The 19244-nt window shown below is 34.5% G+C and overlaps 1 protein-coding gene across 1 annotated transcript in view; it reads right to left on the reverse strand.

Annotated features, from left to right (window-relative positions):
• The window catches only part of LOC136039174 (uncharacterized), a gene marked incomplete in the record, with an annotated part of 228537 nt that overhangs the window by 188019 nt on the left and 21274 nt on the right, over positions 1 to 19244 (reverse strand). Inside the window, 2 exon segments of the mRNA XM_065722689.1 lie at positions 3364 to 3492; positions 12225 to 12331. Of these exon segments, the coding sequence (XP_065578761.1) occupies positions 3364 to 3492; positions 12225 to 12331 (236 nt within the window).

Genomic DNA, 19244 nt, shown 5'->3' on the forward strand with positions numbered 1-19244 from the left:
GTGGGAGAGCTGCTGGCTCCGGTTTGCTGAAGAACTGGTACAAGATCACGACAAATGGGAGTCAACCATACGTAGTCTTCTAGATACAGGTGAAACGTCCGCGTCTGGTCTCGCAACAAGTAAAAGTAATTACCTTCCCGTTAGTCAAATTCCTTATCCATGCAAAAAAAAAAATCACAAGTAAAAAGTCAAATATTCGCTTATCCCCACAAATACAAATTTTAGCTTTACATCTATTTTCAATATTTGTCTATTACCGACGGTGAAAAGCGAAACATCAGAATCAAACCGATCACTACAAGGCCGAGTTTGATATTCAACCCTCCGAGCTAGCCGGGTGTGGCCTTTGGTTGTATTCATACCCTTGGTGTATTCATGCATATAACTAAATGGTTTCCCATGAGCAGTCTTTTCCAGAGTTAAAGAATTATTAAGAATTAAAGAATATTATTTATTTATTATATTCTTAATTATAGGTTATATTTATTACATTACATTTTGTTCAGCATAATCACTTAGACTTGCATTAAGGATACATATAGAACAAATAATCAAAATGCTATTCCACACCTTTTTTGTATATTCATCAGCGTGAAAATTTTTCAATTAAATTCGGAGTTGCAATTTGTTGAATCTCTTTCTAATTTGCATAGTCATAATTAGCTGACTATGTCATAATCATAACCATAGACATAATCTCTTGGGGTCACGTGGATGGATCTGTTAAATTCGATAGTCAATAACAAATAGCACGCAAAAATTGGCGATAACCCCCCAAGAGCCTCAACTCAATGGCTAGGTTGTTGAGGATTGATTTAATGAATTAAATAAAAAGCAGACATTAAGACAGAATTCACATTATCACTATTCAGTTCCAACAGGAACTGAATAGATCGGCACTATTCAATGATAGATCGGCATTCAATAATAAATCGAATAGTTGGATGATTCCAACAGGAATTATCACTATTCAGTTCCAACAGGAACTGAATAGATTGGCACTATTCATAGTAGATCGGCACTATTCAATGATAGATCGGCAATAATTCAATAATAAATCGAATAGTTGGATAATTCCAACAGGAATTATCACTATTCAGTTCCAACAATACAGTTTAGATTTGTTCTTTTTGTTCTTTAGATTTGTTATTTTCTTCTTTTTTTCAATCTATCTTCTATTTTCTTTATTCATATCTTACCTACGAGGCAAGTACCCATTCAGTATTGAAAAAAACTATTAAAGTTAAGGAGCCCTCCTGTGGCACCATTACGAGCCCCTGCAAGATTTTTTTTATCCCTCAGCCCCCTAGGTTTAAACAGTATCCTTTTTGGGTATTTTCATTAAAAATGGTTTTTTTAGGTTTTTCCCTAAAAGAATTAAAAAATGACCCCCTCCCTCCAGATTTGAAACATGCATTTTCGTAACCCCCCTCTAACTTCTGTGAATTGACGCCACTGCTCTACTGCAAGTAATTTGAATAGATCAGCACTTGAATGAGATTTTGACATACTGTCACAGTCCCAAAAGCAGATAATGAAGTTGCAAACTTTAATCCCAAACAGAAATGGCTCGTCAAAAGATGGCAGCACTTTCTAACCGTGTGAAGAATGCTCCTTTTTGAAACTATAAATTCTTCGATTGAATATTCTAAGAAAATATTGTGGCGGCGAGGTCAGGGGATCATCATATATCTAAAGCATTTTTAGATTTTAGTTAAACTTCGAATTTAAAGTGCTGCCATCTAGGTTGCCTGCTTAAACAGATCTTTCCACTCGAAAGCAAAAACGTCCTTGATACAACGGAAGTTGGTCGGGACAAAATATATAAAAAATATATATAAAATATACTAATACATAATATATAAAAAAGTATATAAAAAATATAAAAATCCACTTCAGCTCAGATATTTTAGGATCTGGCTCAGAAATAAGCGAAACAACAACACCTTTTTTATGTTTGTGTACATACGGTTACTTAAAATGTACATATTGTACAAAATGCACGCTTTACAAGTATATTGTAAAGTGTACGAAATGTACATATTTTAAGGTATATCTTCCAATATAAACAAGCAATTTTACGACAAACCTGCATTAGTAACTTCCACCAAGAAGACAAAAGACTTATATTATTAGATTATATTATTATATTCATTATTATTATTATATTAGTATTATTATATTAGATTCATTAGTCTCAGATCGATGCATTCACATAACTAGAATTATTGAATTACTTAGATACTTTAATTCTTAGATAATTATATAGATACTTATAATACTTAGATAATCTTCTTAAAGAAGTGTCTCTACATACGCAAGCATAGCTTGTCCCTTTTTTAAGGGGTTTTAAACCATTTTCCTATGTATTTTGGATCTGAAAAATTCTGTGGAAGAGGATTTTAAAATCTAATCCGTAATTAAAATTCAAGTACAAATAAATTCAATTAAAATCCAAACTTCAAATTCTATCCATAGACAGAACAGAATCCAGCTATAGAGCAATGGCATAATTTTTGTCTTGCCTTAATATATTAAAACCATTGAAGAGCGAAAAAATGACATACCAAAACCTGGACATTGTATATAAACAAGGTCGTATCCAGGGGGGGGGAGGTTGCCCCCCAACCCCGAAATATTTGTCCGGCTCTGAAAAATGTAACAAAATGAATACGAACAAATTTTTAATTGATTTTCATTTTATTTTTGTAGTCCCACCCCCCCGAAAAAAATCTTTTGTAAACCCCCACCCAAAAAAAACATACTGGGTACGGCCCTGTATATAAACAGTATAACCTTATGACAATATAACAATATAAACCTTACAATATAACAACATAACTGTATACAAACCTTATACATTAAATGAGATATGATATGGGAAACAATATAAGATATATAATGAATGAGAAACAATAAATGAGAAACAAATAAAAAGAAAAGAAAATACACGAAATATGATAGGAGAAATAGAATATGAAACATAATAAATAAGAAACAGATAATTAAAATAATAAACATTCTTCAAATTATTTACATAGATAATAATTATAAAAATAGTGTGTTTTATATTTATTTTTATCATAAAATTTATACTATTACAATACAGACAATAATTAAACTAGTCTACCAACATTCAACACCTTGGCAGGCGACATTCCAGATATAAATGCATATTATTATCATTATGAATTTGTTGTTATTGGTTGTTTTTTTTGGGGGGGGGGGGGATATCTTGTCATGGGTCTTGACTTCCCTCTTGTTGTCTCATTGCTGGTTGAAAAAAAAGAATACACGAAATATGTTAGGAGAAATAATATATGAAACATAATAAATATATAAAATTAATGGTTAAGATCTTACAGCCGTTTTCCTGTGTGCGCCGGGCAGTACAGTGTGGGATTCAGGGTCCTTTGTCAGGTCTAACCAATATTCTTTCCATGTCCCTGAGACCTCAGGATAAAAGGAGCTGTTATAATACATATGACTATCCTGAAAAAAATACATGTATTTTTGGTCCAATAGGAGAGGCACCCGCATAGGCAAATAAATAATAGGCAAACAAATAATAAAAACACTATAAATAGCAATATTCCTATGCTCACAAACATCTAGATGGGGACATATGTACAAGCATAAAACACATTTAAATCCATTTTTCAGTATAAGTCCAACTTTCCAATATATTTGCCACTCTCCCGACGTACTATCCAATATATTTCCCAACTATCAAATATATTGGAAAATTTTCTTTAGGCTAAATAAGAAAATAATGTGAACAGACAATCGGGTTTCCCTTCTAAGAAATAAAACACCATCTAGTGTTACTCAGTATAATTATACGGATAATTGCAGAAAACAAAATCCATTTTTTTTTTTTTTATCTCTGTTAGCATTTGCCTGCATTGAGCAGACTAAGAACCTAATGAGAAAGGAAACTTAGGTTTGTCTTCTAGGAAACAAAACACCATCTACCGTTACTTGGAAAATCTATAAGATTAAAAATAAAAATAAAACTTTTTTTTTATCTCTTAGTAAAAATTTACCCTGCATTGGACTGATGAGAAAGTCTTGTGTTGTAGGAAAAAGAAATACCATCTAATGACGCTTCGTGAAATTCTAAGCTTAATTATAAAAATAAAAAATTATTTTTTTAACTTCAGTTTCCCCTGCACTGGACTAAATAAGAAAACAATTAGAAAGAAAATTCCGGGCTGTATTATAGGGGGTGAAAATCCATCAAGAGTTACTCAATGAAATTATACCGGTAATTGACAAAAATTCAGTTTTTTAATCTCTTTTCTCACACTTCTTCTACATGGAACTGAATATTAAAAAATCCCTTGGCTAAAGGGTAGCCTACAGAAGGTATACTTGTAGATTTTTTTTTTAACTAGCCTATGTTCCACTTGCTAAATTAACATTAACTATTCTTTTTGTTCTGTACTTTCTTGTCAAGTTTATTAATTCTAATTCTCTGTATGTTCTGTTGATCTCAGAAGCGGCTGCAATTTAGTCCTTTTGAGAAAACTGCTTTCTTTGGTCTTAGTCATAACCATTTACTTTATGGTGAATACATTTTAGTTACATTGTCAGAAAACACATAAAACCTACGCAAAAAAAAGAAGAAGAACGAAAACACTTGACAGGGGCCGCAAGTCCCTAAATAAGGGTAAACAAATGGGTAAAATTAACAAAAACTACTATAAATAAAGACGTCAACTACATCAAAGGCCACCTTGACATGACTAAACAAAAATCAACCAAACAAAGCAAATTTTATGTTTTAATCATATCTTATTAAAGGTTAATAAATGGTATTTTACATTTTGTTAATATTTTCTAATAGTTGCTTTAATTTTTTGAAAAATTTCTTAAATTTTAATCTTGAAGTTTTTTTTTGCTTTTTTCTGTAAACTATGTTTCTATTAATTTTCTATATATTTTCTTAACATTTCTTTGCCTTCTATTTTTTTCAATTTTTCGTTTTATTTAGTTATAACAAAATGATTTAAGAGCCGCCTTAAAGCTCACCTTATGAGGTTGAGAATAAAACGAAGGATTTACCTCTTTAAAAAATATAAGAATGGCACACATACACATGTGCGGAAGAAGAAAAGACACAATGCAAGTGGGGTACTGAAGCCAACTCAAAAAAAAAAAATAATTAAATAAAAACAGATATCTTAATTTTCAACTGGAAAATAAACAATCAAGAGAGATAAAACTCTACAAAAAGGAAACTTCAAACGAGACGACGGCCAGTAGAATTAAAAGACTAAAACAACGCGAATATTTCGCCTGTATAAAACAAGGCGTCTTCAGCACAAGATAGAAAATTAAAAGAAAACTAATCTAAAAACAAATAAAAACCACCACCAAATATAATAAATACAATTATCGCTACTTATCCACGTAGGGAAAATGAGTTATGCGAGTTACTTCAATGAGAATCAAAGAGCAACTGAGGAAAAATTTATGAAAATAGAAACTTGGTTAATTATTCTGTTGCGAAATAATCCTCTTGTAAGCTAACATTGAAGCAACTCTTTTTGGTCTAGTGGGTTCATTCTTTCATTCTTTTAATTGGAAAATGAAATTAAATGTTCTTTAATGTTTTCTTCCTTGAATTAAACTGAGACTGATCAACAGGAATTATGTCTTTCTAGTCGAAATTTGGGACTTCTGAAACCAGAAACCCTTTTGCCCCTATATGTCGAACATATGACATATGGCGAAAAATGAAACCATCTGAGGCGCATAAAGCATCGACGAAGCAAGGTATATCCAACGAGGACATCTTCCCATTAGGGTTTGAGTGATATATATGTATTACGGTGAAAGACCAAAATCTGGCCTTTCATATTATAGGTAAAAGTACTCTTTATTTTGCGCATTCTGTTTTTCTAGGTACTCTCCCACCGCCCCTACAGCAGTTTTCTCACGGACAGGCTCAGCTATGTACTTTTCTTCTTCACGTAATTCTTCTCGACGATTTATTTTACCAAAACAATCTTTTACAGCAGCCTAAAGGTCTCCAGCATATCAATAAATTCTATTATGGAACTCCATCCCTTCGGATGTCCCTCTTTTTCTTTCTGCAAAGGCATTATTTCGTCGGGTCTTTCCAATTCAATAATTTTTCTCTCTCTTTATTAATCCTTTCCTAATTTGTATGTCTCTTCTCTTCTTTTAAAATCATTTTCAGCTATATGTTAAATCTCCTTCTAAATCTTCTCTCTGCTAAATATCTTATTTATTCAATGTCCTTGTCTTGTTCCAGTGTTTTTTTTTTGTTTATATATATATATATATATATATATATATATATATATATATATATATATATATATATATATATATATATATCATAATAATGTTTAATTCTTGTTCTCTGTGGTCCATTACAAAGAAAGCTTCTTGGGCCTAGTAACCACTTTACTTTTGTAATAGTTTTTTCTTTTAGTATCAATAAATTGATTGATTGATTGGCGAATATCGACATTCATCGGTGAATGTCAACATATACATAGTCGCTTTGTCCGAAATGTCAGTTAAATATCCTTATTTCTGACTTACACCGGTGAATGTCGACATTCACTATGCACTGATGGTGGATGTTGAGTATTTCTGAGATTTTTTATATTCACTATGCACTAATGGTGAATGTTGAGGATTTCTGAATTGTTTTATATTTCTGAGAACCCATTTCTGAGATTTATAACCTTACCTAATTAGTCCCCACCAAACCTGCATACGACTGACAAACAGGGTTGCCACCACGGTCAGTTCCTAAAGTGCTAGAATTGCCCAAATATCCGTACTACAAAGCTATTTTCGGTGCTACAATCAAATGTGATAGAGCTTAAATAGTGTTAAAATAGCACTTTTACGCTACAGGTGGCAACCGTGCAAATGCTACATTGCTATAGATAATGCAATAGTGGTGAAATAGCAGTTTCATGCTACAGGGGGAATCCCTGCTGACAAATCTAACTGGCAAAGCTGACTGAATCGAAGCAGAGAAACGGACTTGGTGGGAAACAGCCTGTTGCCTCCTAATCGGCTCCTTTCTTTTGGAGATTCTCCAGAGCATATCTGTCGTGTCGACATACACCGGCCAGGGTTCGAATACACAAGATCGTAATGAAATATTCAATCTTTCACTGACGTATTGGGTGTTTGCTGGCATTCACCAGTTTGTCGACAGTCTTCAATTTCGGTCTTTCAGGGTAACATACGCACATCGGACTTCACGGCTGTGCGCACGTCTGAGTGTATTTCTCGGTCTCCCACTCTGTCGCCACCTCCAAGCCTGCCACTGCACTTTGTGTAACATTCTTAACTCTCCCTCCAAATGGCGTAGCCAAGAAAACTCCATCTTTTCTCGTCCAAAATTTCAGAAATAAGCTTCTATTTATTTATAGTAACAGTGTATATTATATACTGTTAAGAAGGCTTAAGTGTTTTGACAAAGTTAGGAAAAGGCATCTTTTTTCAGTATGTATTAAGAGTTACAGGAGGAGCTTGCAGGAGCTGCTTACATAAGAAGAGCTGAGAGGAGAATGCTGCTCGTATTTTACTTTGACAAATACAAGCATGTACAGAAAGGTAACTTGTTTAAAAATCTGAAATTAATTTTCGGGGAATGAATTTTGGGCCTCTCAAAATTTATGGGGTAGCTTACTTTCATAAGCCGTATGCGCCAGGGTTTCTGCTAAGTCAAATCAAGTCCAAGTAATTCAAGCCTTTCGTAGGAGGAATAAGCTCAAAACACGTGTATATCCTTCCCCCGAACGCCCCCACTCACGAAAACACAGAACAAGATGGAACGAGTCGCTTTTTCATAGGTCTATTTTTTAACAGTTCGTGGTAACGAATTATAAGTAAGGAGCGATGCGGCTCAATAGTAACCGAAACTCTAAGAAACAGAGTCCTGATAACAACAGATAAATCAAAAGAATTGAATTTCGATGCTTATTCAAAATATACAAAATCTTTCCAGTTGAATGTTACCCATCAAAAGTTACGAGCCTGAGAAAATTTGCCCAATTTTCAAAAAAGGAGGGAAACACCCCAAAAGCGAAAAATGATCTTAATGAAAATCACGCCATCAGATTCAGCATATCAGAACACCTTACTGCACAGGTTTCAAGCTCTTTATACAAAGGTGGAATTTTGCATTTTTTGTCAGAAAAATGATCACGGATGCGTGTCATTTGTTTCTTTTTGTTTCTTCCCAGGGATGATCGTACCAAGCTAGTGATCCTTGAGGCTCGAGTGAGTGCTCATTAGATCGAAAATCAAACACTCTAGTGCCATTTTTAAGTGACCGAAATATTGGAGGGCAACTAAGCCCCCTCCCACGCCCCTTTTTTACTGAAGTGATTTTGGCATAGTCAAAAGATCCAGTACTTATGTCTTTGAGAATAACTTGACCCCCAAAATTCCCCGGGACAGGATTGCAAGCTATGAACTTGGCCCATTGGTTACATATAATTTTGGTTATTGGGAAGTATGCAGATCTTTTTCGGAGGCGAGGAATTTTTCTGGTGGAGAGATTACGTGGGAGGATCATTCCATGACGAATTTTTTAGGGGGAAGGGAATTTTCCATGAAGGAGAAGCCAGACTTCCCGGTATTATTTAAAAAACAACCAAAAATTAAATAAAAAAAAAGTTGTTGCAACTGAAAGTAAGGAGCAACATCAAAACTTAAGACAAACAGGAATTAGTACGCAGCTGAGGGGGTTATCCCCTCCTCAGTACCTCACTCATTACGCAGCAGTTTTTTTATAGAACTTCAAAAAAACTTAATCATTATAATAGTTATTCTTAAATAATTGGAACAAAAAGTCAAACTTTAGCGTTAAGACCGTATTGAGGTGATATTGAGTGGGGGTATTGGTATTGAGTATTGAGGTGATATTCTAAATACCAAATTGAATTGAAATCCGATAACCCGTTCGTAATTTAAAATGCCTCATTTTTTCTAATTTTTAAAAATTAGAATCTCCCCCCCCCCCCCCCCCCGAGATGGTCAAATCGGGTAAGCGACTATTTCTAATTTAATCTGGTCGGGTCCCTGAAACGCCTGCCAACTTTCAGCGATCGCTATATTGATCACGTATCACACGTAGGATTCGGACTTGAGACCTTTCGCACCCTAAGCGAGAATCATACCCCTAGACCACAAGCCATACTAATGAAGAACAATCATTTGTTTTATTGGCAAATAAAATCGTTCTGAACCATTTTGTATGCTCGATCACCCCCCCCCCCCCCGATGGTCAAATTGGGGAAGACTATTTCTAATTTGACCTACTCTGGTCCCTGATACACCTGCCAACTTTCATTGTCCTAGCTCATTTGCAAGTGTCCAAACTAGTAAATCCCCACCCAGCTTGCCAAAAAAGAGCGGATCCGGTCTGTTTATGTCAATAACGTATCTAGGATATGTGCTTATTCTTCCCACCAAGTTTCATCCGGATATTTACACTCTAATCGTTTTACAAATTTCCAGTTTCCTCTTCAACACCCCCCAATGTCACCGGATCAATTCGGAATTTGAAATAGGAGCTCTGAGACATGAGGTCCTTCTAAATATCAAATTTCATTAAGATCTGATCACCCATTCGTAAGTTAATAATACCTTATTTTTTCTAATTTTTCCAAATTAACCCTCCCCCCAACTCTCCCAAAGAGAGCCAATCTAGTCAGGTTACGTCAATCACGTATCTAGGACTTGTGCTAATTCTTCCCACCAAGTATCATCACGATCTCTCCACTCTTAGCGTTTTCCAGGATTTCCGGTTTCCTCTTCAACTCTCCCCGATGTCATCAGATCGGGTCAGGACTTGAAATAAGAACTCTGAGACACGGGGTCCTTCTAAATGTCAAATTTCATTAAGATCCGATCACTTTTTCGTAAGTTAAAAATACTTAAATTTTTCTATTTTTTTCGAATTAACCCCCTCCCCAACTCCCCCAAAGAGAGCAGATCTGTCCCGGTTATGTCAATCACGTATCTAGGACTTGTTATTTTTCTCACCAAGTTTCATCTCGATCTTTCCACTCTAATCGTTTTCCAAGTCAAATTTCATTAGGATCCAATTACCCATTCGTAAGTTAAAAATAACTAATTTTTTCTAATTTTTCGAACAACCAAATTAGGTACCACCCAACTCCCCCAAAGAGAGCAGATCCGGTTACTTCAATCACGTATCTAGGAACTGTGCTATTCTTCCCACTAAGTTTCATCCCAATCTCTCCACTCTAAGAGTTTTCCCAGATTTCCGGTCCCCCCCCCAAGACACTGGATTCAGTCAGAATTTAAAATAAGAGGTCTGAGTTACGAGGTCCTTCTAAATATCAAATTTCATTGAGATCCGATCACTCGCTCGTAATTTAAAAATACCTATTTGTTCTAATTTTTCCTAATTACCCCCCTCCCTCCTCACTCCCCCACAGAGAGCATATCCGTTCCGATTATATCAATCACGTATCTAGGAATTGTGTTTATTTTTATCACGAAGTTTCATCCCGATATCCCCACTCTAAGCGTTTTCCAAGATTTCAGATTTCCCCCTTCAATTCCCCCCCCCATGTCACCGGATCTGGTCGGGATTTAAAATGAGAACTCTAAAATACCATATCCTTCTAAATATCCAATTTCATTAAGATATGATCACCCATTCGTAAGTTAAAAATACCTAATTTTTCCGAATTAACCCCCCCCCCCCCACAACTCCCCCAGAGAGCCAATACGGTCTGGTTATGTGAATCACGTATCTAGGACTTTTGCTTATTCCTCCCCCCCAAGTATCACCGTATCCGGTCAGGATTTAAAATAAGAGCTCTGAGACACGAGATCCTTCTAAATATCAAATTTCATAAGGATCCAGTCACCCTTTTGTAAGTTAACAATACCTCATCTTTTCTAATTTTTCCAAATTACCGAAATAGGTCCCCCCCCCCCCAACTCCCCACAAAGAGAGCAGATCCGGTTCGATCATATCAATCAAGTATCTAGGATTTGTGCTTATTCTTCCCACCAAGTTTCATCCGGATCTCTCCACTCTAAGCGTTTTCCAGGATTTCCAGTTCTCCCCCTCCAACTCCAATGACACTGGATCTGATCAGTATTTAAATTAATAAGTCTGAATTACGAAGTCCTTCTAAATATAAAATTTCGTTAAGATCCAATCACTCATTCGTAAGTTAAAAATACCTAATTTTTCTAATTTTTTCGAATTACCCCCCCCCCCCGAACTCACACAATCCGTTTAGGTTATGTCAATTACGTATCTAGGACTTGTGTTTATTTTTCCCACCAAGTTTCATCCCGATCTCTCCACTCTAAGCGTTTTCCAAGATTTCAGGTTTCCAAGATTCCCCCTGAAGATCCCCCCAATGTCACCAGATCAAGTCGGGATTTAAAAAACGAGCTCTGGTACATGGTATCTTTCTAAATAAAAAATTTCATAAAGATCCGATCAAACGATCGTAAGTTAAAAATGCCTCATTTTTTCAAATTTTTCCGAATTAACCATCCCCCAACTCCCCCCTCAGATGGCCGTATCGGGGAAATGACTATTTCTAAGTAATCTGGTATGGTCCCTGATACACCTGCCAAATTTCATCGTCCTAGTTTATCTTGAAGTGTCCAAACTAGCAAAACTGGGACCGACATACTGACAGAAATTGCGATTGCTATATATACTCGGTAAATACCAAGTGCCATTGAAACATAAAAGTATTAAGAGACCAAAAAACGAATGTGATTTTCACCCGGTTGAGAAGAATTAAGACGAAAAGACAACGCATATCTTTCGGCAAGGCTTTCCGTCAAGCCGTCCGTGACACTTAACAAAAAAAAAGAGAATGAAGCTAACAAAAATTAATGCTTAACAAAAAAATTTAGTGCTTAACAAAAAAGAAGAGAAAGAAGAAAAAAAGTTAAATGTAAAACAAGAAAAATAATCTTTTGAAGTAGACAGCAACAAAACAGAGAAAAACAGATATAGAGGCGAATAAATCAATGGTATAAATATTCTGTAGATCCATTATATAGCAGCATGTATTATAATATTCTTTATTTTATATCATTTATGTTTACTCTGATTTAATTATGAATTTTATTCGTTCAAAGTATTCATATTCTTTGCGCCAACAATTTCAATTGATCACAATGCGTTGCAAAAACGGGATCAAAAGCAGAATTACCTCAGTCGTGTTCGTAATTCCAATATCAGTTCCATTAAAAGATTTCATGTGCCTATCAGGATCAACTGTGTATGCATCCTCATATTCTTCTCCTGTCGAATATTCATCTAAAAAAGAGAAACAAATTAGAAAATAAACATGAATGAAACGCTCATTCTAAAGTAATTTGGCAGATTCGATATCACAAACGGGGTTTAGCATTAACCAAATAAATCCTTGAGCAGCACCATAGTACAAAATGTGCCTAACAGGATCAACTTTTTACGCATCCTCATATGCTTCCCCGGGGGAGGGGGGGGGGGTATACATCTAGAAAGTAAAAAGAAATGAAAAACCAAATAAAAATGGAACGCTTATCCTAAGATTATTTGAAGGATTCGATGGTAAAAACGGGGTTTAGAATTAATCAAATTAATTCTTGAATAACATATATCTAATCCATAATCTAAATTTATGGTTGATATATAATTTCCTTGGTTTTATTGTCAAACTTGAACTACAGAAGCAGAGGTTATGAATACCTTTGTGAACTGCCAGATTTATAAAACAGACAGCAAAATTACTATTCCAAGCTCCCATCTTTACTAAGTTCAAAAAATAATGCCTTAAATCTTCACTATGATTGGTCATATTATTGGTCACATTGGTTTTATGATCGGTCATCTTATTTGTCATACTAATCACAAGATTAGTCTTAACACTTACACTAGAAGGTAGAACACAGGTCAACTCAAAAAATTACAAACGGATACATTATTGACGTTATAGTTGAGCGTGATTGTGAACTAATCTACAAGGGTTACAATACTGTGGCCAAGACTTAAATTCATCATTATTTAACAATATGTTTATATTTGACTTGAGTTGTGTTTCATAGCTATGAAACAGCATTATCTTTTATTTTTTTTTTTTTGTGCCAAATGATTTTGGAACTGCAGCCCAAAAAGGACAATAGAATCAACGGGATGATTCGTAGTCTATGAAAAAAAAAAGAAACATATTCTGGTCAACGCCTTCACACAGCTATCCTTATGCTGAGTGAATACGTAAATGTTGTTTTCACGTACAGGCACTGCTCAAAGCAGTTCTCTCTTTTTTTTGAATAACTCAAACGTGTTCGCCATTTCAAGTATCTTGGAGTTTTTCTAGATGAAAGTTTATCTTTCCAAGAACACATTAAAATTTTGTCTTGTCTTGTCAAAAATATCGGGATTCTTTCATGGTTCCGCTATCATTTTCCACATAATATTTTGAAGACAGTTAATTTTTCTCTTGTTCATCCTTATTTCCTTTGTTGCCCTTCAGTTCGGGCATATACGTTTTATTCTATTTACAAATCACTATAAATTTTGCAAAACCAAGCACCTAGGATCTTCTTAAATATTGATTTTTCAGCCTCAGTAAGACACCTATACGGTCTTCTGGTATATTTTTGATCATTAAGATCTATCTGATTTCTATTCCCGTATTTATCATGATTTTGTTTTTGATCAACTTCCACCGAGATTTTGTGCTATTTTTACAACAAAAATCACCACTTCATAATCATCCCACATCCATAGATCATATTTTCCATCTCGATTGCGACCAACCCCTACGGTTGATTTTAGCCTTCGTCACATGGAACCAAAAATATGGGACTCTTGCTATTGTTTTCTTATTTCATTTTAGGAAGAAGTAGCGTCAGGTTGTTATTGTTTTTCTGGTTTCATTTTAGGAAGAAGTAGTGTCAGGTTGTTATTGTTTCTCTTGTTTCATTTTAGGAAGAAGTAGTGTCAGGTTGTTATTGTTTTTCTTGTTTAATTTTAAGGAGAAGTAGGGTCAGGTTGTTAATGTTTTTCTTGTTTCATTTTAGGAAGAAGTAGTGTCAGGTTATTCTAGTTTTTCTTGTTTCATTTTAGGTACAAGTACTGTCAGGTTATTATTATTTCTCTTGTTTTATTTTGTAAATATTTAACCTTATAAATTAAAGAAAATGTAGTCTGCATGACGATTTTTCGTTTCTTTGTAACAGGCAATGCGCTTAAGAATGCCATAAGGCATTTGCATTTTCATTTATTAACAGTGTTTATATCTTGTTGTAAATAAAAAGTCGCTCTACTCTTAGCGAAAAAAATGAAATAGTTATGAATTTCACAAAACCAAACAAAAAGACAAACCTCTAAAATATCAAAATGAAGTCACCCTCTAAAGTGAACAGTAAGAAGGCGACTTTTTTTTTACTGGCTGTGAATTATCTCGTTTCGTTTTTCACATCGTTTTTCAACATCTCGTTTCACGTTTTTCGTTTTTTCGTATTGACATTTTAAGTATGTGGCCTAAGAACTAAGCAAAAACCAAAATGCAGACTATGCAGTCTTCATTACTCTAAAATCTGTTTAGAAATCCCATTGTACCTTCACCTTGGCCTCACTACAGTCTCGTTTTATTTAAAAACTTGATTTTCTTTTTTAAACATAATGAATTTTTTTTTATTTTTTTTTACTGGCTGTAAATTATCTCATTTCTTTTTTCGAAGTCCAACCTTTTTTCTTTTTTTTCGTTTTGACATTTTAAGTAATATGGCCTTAGAACTAAGCAAAAACCAAAATGCAGACTATGCAGTCTTCATTACTCTAAAATCTGTTTAGAAATCCCATTGTACCTTCACCTTGGCCTCACTACAGTCTCGTTTTATTTAGAAACTCGATTTTCTTTTTTAAACATAAGCAAAACCAAAATACAAACTATGCAGCCTTCATTACTCTAAAAAATCTCTTTGGAAACCCCATTAAAGCTTCACCATGGCCTCACTATAGTCCTACTTTATTTAGAAACTCGATTTTCTTTCTTAAACATAATGGTTATCTTTTTACTTTTTTTTTTTGGCTGTGAATTATTTCGTTTCATTTTTCAGGGTCAAGCGTTTTTTCATATTGCCTTGTTCAACCTCAGGACCTCAGGACCTATTTAACTCAAAAAGGAGAAAACCAAAATGTACAAGTATACATTACAGCTCTAAAACTCTCCTCGGTAATCCTATTATAATCTCACCTTGAACTCATTATAATCTCGTTTTATTCGAATCTCAATTCACTCTTTTAACCACGTTGGTTGTATTATAATTGTTCCCCTCAAATCAAAGCGGGCTCTCTGACATTAACCCGTGGTATCTGATATTCCCGTGAGGACATGAGGTCGTGCATTATTTTGTCATTCATATAGCAATAAAGATATTTCATTGAAATGGCTATAATAATCTCAAAAGTTCCAGGCTCGTTTGATTTAATAACTCAAAATTTCTCTATCCATTTACTATTGAATACTTTTGCTAGTGAATATTTTATGCTATAAAACGTCTTACTAGTTTTTTAAACAGATTTTTTTTCATGCATCTAAATACGAAAAAAAAATGTAAAAAAGCATTATTTTCCAAGTTTTTGGGTAAATGACCAATAAAAATTGCCGCAGTCAAGCTTTCCCCTGGCGCTTACCATGTCGCACCTACTAGCCCTTAGGTGTTTTGACCAAACAATATAAACCAACGAATTAAGAGATTTGTTTCTCAATTAGTGTTGTTGCATCAATTTACATGATCTTTAAACGAAACGAGACTATCAATAAAAAAGGCCAAACATAGTGAACTTTGACTTTCATCGTTATTATTTTGATTTCCTATCACCCTCAAACTTTATGGGCCTCAACCCCCCCCCCCTTGATAAGATCTGTGTTGATTTCTGACCATGTAATCATTTTCACTCCTAAGTAAATTAATTAAATCGATTTGATCTTAAGTTACAAGTGTATAAAACACAAGGACTGGTTGGTACCAACACAAGGTTGGTAGATAAAACGGAATTACCCTTTTTTACCTGTCTGGTGCAAAGTGGACAAAAAAAGTGTTTCGGTGGGAACAAAAGAAGTGTGGTTTATGATCGCAGATTCCCCTTTTTGAACCCAAAATCAGTGATAGAGGGGCCCAGGCGCTCTATATACTTTTCCACCTCCCCCAAGATTTTGACATATACCTATTTTTGGCATGTTTATTCCAAATCATCTATTTTTTATATTTTCATTGCAAAAAGTAGAAAAAACAGCAAAATCCCACCCTAAAATTTGATAAATACACTTTACCCTCCCCCGTATATTTTTGCGATTTGACACCCCTGGGTCCACATTAAAAGGGGCAAAATTGTTGTCATCAAAGACAACCATCCTCTATCCCTTAATACGTAACCACAGTTGCACTTCATTAACCTAAATCTTCTCAAATATGATGAATCTAGGATTTGTTTATACAAACATCCCCCTCCCCACTCCCAATATCGTCTTCAGAAGTTAGGACCAGGATTAACACTCTTTTCTCCCTCCCGACCTTCATCAAAGATTCCCAAACTTGCAAAAAAATGTATACTTTTCAGATATCTCACTTGACAAAAAAGCACTTCTTCGGCGACCCCTTTCCCGAATTATAGCTCCCCCCCCCCCCCGTGTGCGGGTACAATCAATACCCGAAACAACTACTATTCTAATTCCAAAATTCCAAATCACCCAAATGACGCAATGCTTCTTGGTTTTCCCAAAATACTTTGCCAAGAACGCCACGTGCAAATTCTGACCAAAGTATTAATCAAGATAACCCCACAGCCATAAAAAATGCAAGACAACTTTTTTCTTGTTTTTATTGCAGAAAAGGTGAGGATTTTACATTATATAACACATAAAGCTTACCATGATCATTTTGACACAGAAAACGAAAGACTATAAAGGGAAAAATAATAACAATAAGGGTGTATGCATTTGTTGTAGGTTAGGAGCAGAACGATTATAAAATATACAAAAAACGTGGAAGAATTTCTTCATAGATCAGAGAAAGGAAGTATTCTGCTGGTGGCTAATTCAAGAATTAGCTCCTCCTTTGACTATGTACACCCTCCTTTGACTATGTACACCCATGATTAATAATGTGTACCTCCTTGGACTATGTACACCCATGACTAATAATGTTTAAGATTTACCAAGTAAAAATGTAATCTAAGAAACAACAAAATTTATGTCGAATGACGTATTTAATCACCTTCAAAACATCACTCATTCCACATATCTTCTTGTTTTCCGTATGATAAGGCAGTGTGCTTTCCATCATTGAAAACAATTATATTTAAATTACTTTTTGTTAAAACTAATTACGATATATAATATATTATCGTATATTTATGTTTCATAGTTGAGAAGAACTTTCCAAGAACGGTTAAGTAATGTTTAGAGAATGTATATGGGCATATAAATGGGCAGACCATTTAGACAATGTGTTAAACCGTGATAAAGTTACAAGAAATTATACAGAAAAGAATGAAAAAATTTGTAACAATTCGGAAGTGAAGAAAACTTATTATCTAAAGAAGCCTTAGAACCATTACTAAAAGAACTAAAAAAAATTAAAGCCATAGGTGCTGACATTGTGGTACAGGGTTTTAAAAATAAGGTGATTGTGAAGTTAGAGATAAATTACCAAAGATTATGAAAATGATTAAACAGGGAAAGTACCTAGGTTAGGAAAACTTTAATTAAATCCTTGCAACGAATTGAGCAATAGCTTGGTTTCTATTGGAAACAAATGACTTAATATAACAGTTTTTAGACTTAGATATGTTCTGAATAAAGTTGTAGAGAAGAACAATGTGATTTTCAGAAGGAAAGAAGATTCAGCCCAAAAAAAAAACAGCTCTACTCAAGGCCCTATCCAAGCAAGGTACTGAGATGAGTTAATTGAACTGCATATGAGAACAACTACTGCGGTTAAGATAGGAAATGAGGTTGGTTAATTTGGAAACCAGTTTTGTATTGACTCAGGAGGTAAGCAGGGTTGCACTCAACCTCCATTAATGTGGATCATTTAGATGGACCTTGTCCTAAGAAGCACAGGGAAGGCTATAGAAGAGCATGGAATCAAATGGAATCATAGAATCCATTTCGAACTGCCTTGACTTTGGTTATGCAGGTGATTTCAGTGTCCTAGATATAAATGTTAGAGAAATCAGATTTTTTGAAGGATTTGGGAGTTCAGGGTGCAGAAAAAAGTTTGAAAACTAATAAAGAAGACTAAGTCGCTTAGGCTAGGAATAAATAAAGGTGAAAAGATGATATTGGGAAATGAGAAGAACAGTTAAGTAGATAGCTTTACTTACATGGTTACTATTATTAGTAAATATAGTAGATACAGTTAAGATTAAAAAAAAAAACAGAATGGTCAAGGCCCAGTGTGTATGTTCACAGCAGAAAAAAAGTTGAGAAGAATACTGAGATGGTTAGCGAACCAAGATTAGAATAACTGAAGCTACAGTTATAAAAGTGGTAAAACATGGTTCTCAAAAGTGGGTAGTTTGGAGGACAAAGGAGGATATGTTTTCCAGAGGGATTGTTTATGGATTCTTTTGGGCACCCCTTGGTCTGAACTTGTTTCAGACAATAAGTTGTACGAAAAATGTGGTTTTTACGAGGTTGTAGCCTCTTTTACAAGGTTTAGGCTTGACTATAGGTCTTTATTGATAATAACAAGAAAATTTCTTATGGCACTTATTGGAATCAAAATAAGTTCTTTTGATAAACATGAATCAAATTGTACAACAATATTCGGGTATTTTGGACACAAGGTTATATCTGCAACGCAAGTTAATAATACTTATATCCTAGGAATAACACAAGTTAAAATACTGTAATAATACAAGTTAATAGTAGTTATATCCCTTTTAATAGTTTGTGGTTTAAATGATATGAACAAGACACATTTGATATTGATAAACATTTATTATCTAAGGTTGTGGCAGAGCAGTCTACTTTAAGTTTTCGGCCGGGTCGTTTCAGCACATATATTTATGGATCTGCAGATACTAATAATAAAAAGATGAGTGCCACACTCATGTGGCGTGGAACTGCCACATTACGTCATCTTATCATGATATTGTTCAGTTTATATGCGAAATTGATTCTATTGAGGAGCTAGCTTTATGTGAAACGTTTTTGGGTGAGGATAGTCTTCTC

This window comes from Artemia franciscana, chromosome 19, assembly GCF_032884065.1.
Source record: "Artemia franciscana chromosome 19, ASM3288406v1, whole genome shotgun sequence".
In the NCBI taxonomy this organism is placed as follows: Eukaryota; Metazoa; Arthropoda; class Branchiopoda; order Anostraca; family Artemiidae; genus Artemia; species Artemia franciscana.